General features: G+C 52.2%; 1 protein-coding gene across 1 annotated transcript; it reads left to right on the top strand.

The window, feature by feature from the left end:
- Window positions 1-282: 282 nt before the first annotated feature.
- On the top strand, window positions 283-8,397 carry LOC144245929 (uncharacterized). The gene is made up of 2 exons (XM_077781509.1): window positions 283-766; window positions 6,702-8,397. Exon 2 carries the CDS (start codon window positions 6,709-6,711, stop codon window positions 8,065-8,067), a length of 1,359 nt encoding a protein of 452 aa, XP_077637635.1. The 5' UTR covers window positions 283-766; window positions 6,702-6,708; the 3' UTR covers window positions 8,068-8,397.
- Window positions 8,398-9,120: the final 723 nt, after the last annotated feature.

Here is a 9,120-nt window from a genome sequence, read left to right as displayed (position 1 = left end):
CTTGGGAAACTGTCCCCCCGAATTACCCTGGGAGGTGACAGGTGTGTAGTTCCCTGCCTCCCCTGTTATCAATCAGTATGTCTGTCATCCCTTGGTGCTAGAAAATTCTTTGTTCTTTATACCTCCATTGGTTCCTTCCCTGAAGCCGCTCCTTCCCCTTACCCTCATTGGTTATAACCCTGCCACTCGACCCTGACTCTGCCCCCGAAGCCTTCCCTCACTGAACGCTTCATGCCTGGACCCTCCCTCTCTTGTCCCCGTTATAATCCCGATTCCGCCCCCTGTTCGACGCTCTCAGAGCGAGCTCCCTCCCGGAGTGGTTGTTTTCCCTTCGCTCCCTGAATTGCTGTTCCTCAATAAACGCTCCTGGAAAAAAGCCGCCTGTGAGCCGTCCCGCCTTCATAGAGGAAGATTTCATTACGCTATCCGGCTTCCGAGGACTCGGCTCTCTGACAAGCAGAGTGGTCAGAGACCCAGAAGCCGCAACTGGCGCCCGAACAGACTGGCCCCTCTCAGGAGTCAGCCGCAGAGCGTCTCCTCGGCTGCCTCGGCTCTGTGATCCGGCTGCCCGAGGACGAAAAGCGCCGTTCGCCGCCAGTTCCACGAGCGGCTGCTCTTCGTTGAAGAAGATCGCCTACCTCGCGGGCTGCAGACACCTCGTCCTGGTTCGACTTCGAGTTTGGGAGCAGACTCCGAACGGGACGAGACCTGCAGCGCTTCCTCTCCCCCTCAGAGGCTTTTTCGTTTTGACAGCGGTCTTTTTGTGGTGAGTTCCTGGTGCCCTGTCTGGCACCCGACCCTGTCTCTTTTCCTTTTCGTTTCTCGCTTTGTCTCTTTGGGGATTTCCTTTTTCTGCAGTGAGAATGGGCAATCGCTTGTCTCCTGCCCGGCGGGATTTTTACCTCCACGTTAAATCCTCCCTTGTTTTGGGTAACATTTCTTTTAAAAAGAGGGACCTTAAGGCTTTTGTTAATCTTATTTTCGATAACTTCCCTGACACCTCCAGGGATGATTTTTCTTCTCTTATTTTCTGGGGAAATATTGGGAAACTGTTATACGCATTACAAGTAAAGGGGAATTTTTCTGTGGGGCATTTTTTTCCACTTTTTCATTCTATTTACACTTTATTTAAACAAAAGGGTGAGAGTTGGGTTCCCGGTTCTCCTAAACCTCATTCCGCCCCCCCCACTCCTAACCCGGTTTCCCCTAAGGGTGGGTCGGGCAGCAGATCCTGCCATAACCAGGCACAGGGCTGCTACCGTCTCCCTGCTGCTCCCCGCCCCACTCTGCCCTCTCCTCGTCCTGGGACTGGCCATCCCAGTGCGACTCTTTCCTCTCCCCAAAGCCCTCAAACCCCTGTACCCAGTTTAAAACCATGTTATTCGATTCCTGATCTCTGTCACCACACCTCACAAAATGGCGCCGGCCACATGGCCGAGCAGCCCGCCACCGAGGGACAAAATGGCGCCTCCTCTCCACCTCCTCACTCCCTTCGGGCCCCTGCCAGTCCCCCTCAGGTTCCACCCCCGTCGAGTGCCGCCCCTGCGTCGGGTCCCGCCCCTACCACCGCGTCGATTGTTACGTCGTCGGGACCCGCCCCTCCAGCCCCCATGGCCACACCCCTGGGTGGGCCCCCGGCGGGAGGGACCGGCCTGCAGGAAGGGCACGCCCCGGTGGGAGGGAACCCCCTGCCGGAAGGCCACGCCCCGGTGGGTGAGCCTGGCCACGCCTCCCCTCAGGCCTCTTCTGGTTCCCACGCCACCGGAACCGGAGGTCGGCCTGGCCGGAAGCAGGCCATCTTGGCCTGCCGGGCTTCATGCCACCGAAGCCCACCGGCCAAGGGGAAGGTCCGAGCCCTTGCTCGTCCTGCCTCATCCTCCGATGAGGATGAGGACAGCGACAGCCCCCGGCCCACACCTAGGCCGGGAGGTGGGTGGGCCCGGATCAGGGCAGAGGCAATTAAGGATGGGGATTTGGAATTTGCAAAAGATCTGGGGCCGTTCGCAGCACCTGTGGTGAGGACCAGGGGGCAGCGGCCACACTGGGAGCAACTCCCATATGTGGAGATTAAAGAACTGAGGAAGGCTGCCAAAGACTATGGTCGAGACTCTCCTTTCTTTAAGAATGTATTGGACCTCACTTTCTCGGGCCATACATTGGTCCAGCATGACGTTAAATATATTGCCAAGTCCCTGCTCACTCCCACCGAGCTTTTATTGTGGGACATTCAATGGAGAAAGCTCCTCAAGCCTCTTCTGAAAAAACACAATTTAGCAGAGGCAATTGGAGAGGGAGAGGAAGCCATAGAAGCCCTGGCAGGGGAGGGGGAATTCAGCCAGCCAGAGGACCAAATACTGTTACCCACGGAAGTCCTAGATGACATCAAGGAGGCTGGCCGAGCGGCACTGTTAAAAATCCCCGATGGGAAAACCCCGCTCCAGAACTTTTCAGCTATTACCCAGGGCCCAGAGGAATCTTTCATAAAATTCGTGGACCGGCTGAGGGAGGCCATCGACCGGCAGATAGACCATCCTGCAGCGAGGGAAGAGCTCCTGAGAAAGATGGCCATGACCAACGCGACAGCCGAGACAAAGAAGATATTAAGGACTTTACCTCAGGACCCCGAACCCACCATCGCACAGATGGTGGAGGCCTGCACGAAAGCCACCTCCACCGAGACCACTGTCGCCCTTGCAGTAAGTAAGGGGATTGGGGAGGCAATGTTGACGATGAACACCATCCGGTGCTTCGGGTGTGGCCAGATGGGCCACATACAAGCCAACTGCCCATACTGGCCCCCGGAGCAACCACACTACTCGTACACACCCTCCCCAAGACCAATACCCAGGAACCCGATGCCCTACCATCAGCAGGCGGGAAACGGGTCGCGGAGCGCGGGGAGGGGCCGCGCAAGGACAACAAGTGGCCCCTCACAGCGCCCAGGCCTCCCCACCATCCAAGAGGACCGGTGGCCCAGCGGACAGTTCCGGAGGGTTGGCGGAGCCACGACGACGGGCTCCGCCTCTTCCGTAGAACCCGCAACTTAAATTCAGACACTCACCGGGTCCTCAAAAGCTCCATCACTGTGACTCTCCAGGATGAGGACCTGGTGAGAGTTCCCGCTGGGTTCCTGGAACCCCCTTACCATAATTGTGAGGTAACAGTGTTAATACTCGGAGATTGCAGGCTCACACCAGACCGTGTTACCGTCGTTCCTGAAGTGGTGTGTTTTCAGCCGGGGTCCGAGGTCACCGTCTCGGTCGTCTGCCATCAACCACCTTGCACCATCACCAAGGGGCTCCCCTTCGCTGCCATGTACCTCCTCGACGTGACCGACCTCACCGATCCACCAGCACAGGACTATTTCGCTGGACATGACTCCGGGGAAGACAATTTTGTCTTCCTCACACAAAATGTTTGCAAATCCAGACCAATGATTGAGACTGTTTTATCGCTTCAGGGAAAGTCCATCAAACTGGACCTGATGGCAGACACCGGGGCAGACGTCACCATCATACCCCGGTCAAAGTGGCCCCGCGACTGGGAGTTGGTGCCCCCTTGTGGCACAATCTCCGGAGTGGGAGGAGCTGTCAACTCCATGCGCAGCAAACACCTGGTAAGTGTGGAGGGCCCTGAGGGACAGATTGCCACCATTCGGCCTTTTGTTGTTTCATCTAACATCATGTTATTAGGCAGGGACGTTTTGTCCCAATGGGGTGCCCGCCTCGATATCCCTAGCCCTGCATGGGATTTTTAGTATGGGCCACTGCGGAGCGCACCTCCCCACCGCTGAATTGGAAGACCGATGTTCCCGTGTGGGTGGATCAGTGGCCCCTTGTGGAGGAGAAATTAAAAGCGCTCCATGAATTAGTAGAGGAGCAGGTCCGCCTGGGGCATTTAATACCCTCCACCAGCCCCTGGAACACTCCTGTCTTTGTTATTAAAAAACCTGGCAAAGACAAATGGCGCCTGCTCCAAGACCTGCGCAGGGTCAATGAGGTAATCGAGGACATGGGCCCCCTGCAGCCTGGCCTTCCCTCACCCTCCATGCTTCCCCGGGATTGGCAGCTCGCAGTCATTGACATCAAGGACTGTTTTTTCAACATCCCATTGTATCCCGGAGATGCCCCCAGATTCGCGTTCTCCGTCCCTTCCATCAATAGGGCGGAGCCTTATAAGAGGTACCAATGGGCCACTTTGCCCCAGGGAATGAAAAATTCTCCAATGCTCTGCCAAACTTTTGTGGCCCAGGTGCTTTCGCCAATCAGAAAGCTGTTCCCTGAAGCGATCATCCTGCATTATATGGATGATGTCTTGATCTGCGCTGAAACACAAGCTTATCTGCAGATCACACTTTCCAAAACTGTTAAAGCCATTAAAGCTGCAGGGTTTGAAATTGCTGAAGAAAAGATCCAGCTGTCAGCGCCATGGAAGTATTTGGGCTTTCACATTACGGGAAGGACTGTCGCGCCCCAATCTGTCACCATCAAAGACGACCCACGGACCCTGCGGGATCTCCAGCAGATCTGCGGTACCATCACATGGATCCGACCTCTCCTGGGACTCACCACAGAGGAGCTGGCGCCGCTCTTCAACCTGCTACGAGGAGATAGCGACCTAGCTTCCCCTCGCGAGCTAACACCTGCCGCCAAAAGAGCCCTGGAGAGAGTCGCTGAGGCCATACGATCCCGTCAGGCCCACCGTGTGGATCGGCTCCTTCCCGTCACCCTTGCCATACTGGGTAAGTGCCCAAACTTCCATGGTCTGCTTTTTCAATGGGACGCTGGGCGGAAGGACCCACTCCTTATCATTGAGTGGCTGTTTCTCCCGCACCAGCCAGCGAAAACTATTTCAACTCCTGCAGAGTTGATGGCTAGAATAATAATAAAGGCCAGACAACGCCTCCGGACCCTCGCAGGGTGTGACCCGGCGTGCATTTACCTACCTCTTAATTTGGAACAATTGGAATCCCTGCTTCAGACAAACGAAAGTTTGCAAATTGCTTTAGACAGTTACCCTGGACAGATTTCCATTCATTACCCTAAACATAAAATATTCAAAGACACGTTATATTTGGCCCCAAAGTCATTCAAAAATAAAACACCTATTAAAGGTGCTCTCACGGTGTTCACCGATGGGTCGGGAAAATCCCACAAATCGGTGATCACTTGGAAGGACCCGGAGAGTCAGAAGTGGGAGTCTGACATCCAACTGGTTGAGGGTTCCCCCCAGATCGCAGAACTTGCTGCGGTCGTGAGAGCATTCAAAAAATTTCAGCAACCTTTCAATCTGGTAACAGATTCGGCTTATGTTGCCGGAGTAGCAGAACGGGCAGAACACGCCCTGCTCAAAGAAGTTCAAAACAAACAGTTATTCGATTTGCTCACGGAATTAATCTGGCTGATCTCCCACCGAGAGCAACTCTATTATATTATGCATGTCCGAGCTCACACAGACCTGCCAGGAGCTATTGCAGAGGGGAACCGGATGGCCGACCTCCTTGCAATGACATCTCATTACTCTGCACCTGCACTTTCATTAACCTTACCAGACATCTTTGCACAGGCAAGGCTCAGCCATGCGTTTTTCCATCAAAATGCACCTGCCCTTGCCCGACAATTTAAAATATCAAAAGAACAAGCCAAAGCCATACTAGCCACATGCCCAAGCTGTCAATCCTTCGCCCTTCCACCGCTGCCAACGGGGATAAACCCCCGAGGGTTGGCAGCATTGGAGCTGTGGCAAACAGACATCACTCACTATAATCCTTTTGGCCGCCTGAAATACCTGCATGTGTCCATAGACACATTTTCTGGGGCCGTGTTCGCGTCACTCCACACTGGTGAAAAAACAAAAGATATCATCAAACATCTATTCATGGCATTTGCCACATTAGGAGTCCCAAAAGCCATCAAAACGGACAATGGGCCTGGATTCACCTCGACAAGATTCGCACAATTTCTACAACAATGGGGAATTGCCCATTCCACCGGCATTCCCCATAACCCCACAGGACAGGCAATAGTGGAACGCTCCCACAAAGAGTTAAAAAGGCTGCTAGAACAACAACACGATTCGGCTCTGGCCATGACACCAGTTGAAAGATTATGCAAGGCACTTTATGTTCTTAATTTCTTAAATTGTTCTGACCGAGAGCCGAATCCCCCTGCACTCAGACACTTTTGCAATAACACCAGAGCAGTTTTGAAAGAGCGTCCGCCAGTCCTCATCAGAGACCCAGAATCAAAAATCATCTCAGGGCCGTACCCTCTGATAACGTGGGGGAGAGGGTACGCTTGTGTTTCCACAGCCCAGGGTCCCAAATGGATTCCTGGAAAATACGTCAAACCGTACCTGGAGAGCACTACCACGGACCCCCCAGCGAAGAGCAACCCAGCGACCCCATCACAATCACCACCAGATAATGCAGTGGCGTGGCGACGGAGAAAAAAGAAGAGGACCGGAAGACCACCCAACATCGTCTCCCGGGTCCTCATCACAAGGACATACCTACCTCTGCAAGACTTAACAACTTCCGCCACCCCATCCCCTCCTGTGCCGTTCCCTCTACCCTCATACCTAACCCGTCATCCCTTTACCCCTCCGTCCTGAAATTTATTTTTATTTTAACCCAAAAGGGGGAGCTGGGGGAGGGGAGGGAACCAAATGTATGTTGGTAATATTGTTTTGTTTAATTTTAGTACTAGGATGGCTGCCAGAACATCATTCACCCAAAAGAAACAACAGAAGATGTCCCACTGCGCCCAGCTGGTTGCAGCCACGCTTTCCATCCTCCTGTGGCTGCATGTAGCAGATGGCTGGGTGGTACCACAGCCGAAAGAAAACGTCTGGATCACGCTGGCAAAGTCCTTGCAGCAGGATAACCTATGTCTGGCCATGGGCAACGTGGACAATCCCCTGTCCACTTGCCTGGTAGGGGTCCCCTTGGTAGCTGATGATTGGCCGGTATCCAATTCCGACCTGCTCCGAACCACGGGTAGGAGGCCTAACCCGGTCGATACTTGGGATGAGTGGACCAAAATTTTGCCCAACAGCAAAGAGGAACCCCAAGAATTGGACTTACTGGGGTCCTCCACAGCTAGATATTGTGTCAAATTCTATTATAGGAGGCCAAGTCAAAATTGGCACGGAATTGACTTGGCCAAAAACACATACCGGAAAGATGTAACACCTATCAGTAAAAAATATAACAGCCAAACCTGGTGCAATTATACTAGCCAGGTGATTTCGGTTTCATCCACTCATCCCAAGACATTGCCCAGGGGGATGTTTCTTATCTGTGGGGACAGAGTATGGTCGGGAATTCCATCTCGGCTCCAGGGAGGCCCATGCAGCCTTGGCAAGCTTGCTACCCTCACTCCAAACAGAACTCAAATTCTAGATTGGAAAAAAGAAAGACAATTGGCACGCACCAAAAGATCATATGCTCAATTCGACGAAAATTGTGACTCCGAAATTTACGATTGGGGAAAAACAAAGAGGGTCGCTGTATCCATCTTTTTACCATGGTATGCAGCAGCTAAGGCCCTCGGTGAGCTTTCTCACCTGGAGTGTTGGATAAGCAAGCATGCCAACGCCTCGTCTGCCGCCCTCTCCGATCTTCTGGCAGACCAGCAAACCACCAGGCAAGCCACATTACAAAACAGAGCGGCTATTGATTTCCTGCTGCTCGCCCATGGCCACAGCTGCGAGGACTTCGAAGGATTGTGTTGCTTCAATTTAACATCACGGAGCACTTCCATCCAAGCCAACATCCAGCGGATCCGGACCGAAGTACAGGACATCAAAACGGAAACTTCGGCTGTGGACCCCGTCCACAAACTATTGATGCAGTGGGGCATTCCCGGGTGGGCAGCCTCCATTTTAAAAGGACTCTTTTGGATTTTCATAATTATCCTTCTGATTTCAGTTGCCTTAACCATCTTCAAAAAGACGCTTACCAAGACTTTGGCAAATATTTATTTAATTAACAAGAACGGGGGAGATGTGGGAGGGGACTTGGGAAACTGTCCCCCCGAATTACCCTGGGAGGTGACAGGTGTGTAGTTCCCTGCCTCCCCTGTTATCAATCAGTATGTCTGTCATCCCTTGGTGCTAGAAAATTCTTTGTTCTTTATACCTCCATTGGTTCCTTCCCTGAAACCGCTCTTTCCCTTTACCCTCATTGGTTATAACCCTGCCACTCGACCCTGACTCTGCCCCCGAAGCCTTCCCTCACTGAACGCTTCATGCCTGGACCCTCCCTCTCTTGTCCCCGTTATAATCCCGATTCCGCCCCCTGTTCGACGCTCTCAGAGCGAGCTCCCTCCCGGAGTGGTTGTTTTCCCTTCGCTCCCTGAATTGCTGTTCCTCAATAAACGCTCCTGGAAAAAAGCCGCCTGTGAGCTGTCCCGCCTTCATAGAGGAAGATTTCATTACGCTATCCGGCTTCCGAGGACTCGGCTCTCTGACAAGCAGAGTGGTCAGAGACCCAGAAGCCGCAAGGAAAATGGCCTTAAGCTGAAGGAGGATGGGTTTAGATTAGGTGTAAAGAAGAAATTTTTTACTGTGAGTGTGCTGAGGCACAGGAACAAGTGTCCAGAGAATCTGTGCACTTTTCATCCCTGCAGGTATTCAGGACCAGATTGGATGGAGCTCTGAATGAGCTGGTCTAGTGAAAGGTGTCCCTTGCCCTTTGCAAGTGATTCTGAGCTAGATGATTTATAAGGTCCCTTCTGGCCAAACCAGTCTATGAGTCTGTGATTCTATAATATCACATGTATTTTTAATATCACATGTATTTATAACAATTTTTTTTTTAATATTAAGCAGTTGTTCTTAGTTGGTTGTTTGTTTGTTTGTCTCATATCAATCCCTTTATAGTGGAGAAATGTTGTTGCTTACCAGTTAGGTTCTGTTATCTTAAAAGGTGCTAATATTGCTGATCCACACTGGGGATTATTTAGTCACTGTTTGCCTGGAAAGGCATGTTTTATTTCTCTGCTGCATATACAGGAGGGATTTCTTCCAGAAGAAGAAAGAAGGAGCGTAAATACAAATTTTACAGTACTAAAATTTGTATAAAAGATCTCCAGAAAGAACCTCCAGAATTTACATCAT

Source organism: Lonchura striata, chromosome 2 (genome assembly GCF_046129695.1).
Source record: "Lonchura striata isolate bLonStr1 chromosome 2, bLonStr1.mat, whole genome shotgun sequence".
NCBI classification, from domain to species: domain Eukaryota; kingdom Metazoa; phylum Chordata; class Aves; order Passeriformes; family Estrildidae; genus Lonchura; species Lonchura striata.
This window is presented reverse-complemented; position numbering and strand designations above follow the sequence as displayed.

Excerpts from the sequence above, each read along its gene's own strand:
- LOC144245929 (XM_077781509.1), top strand. The coding sequence starts at position 6,709 with ATGGCTGCCAGAACATCATTCACCCAAAAGAAACAACAGAAGATGTCC.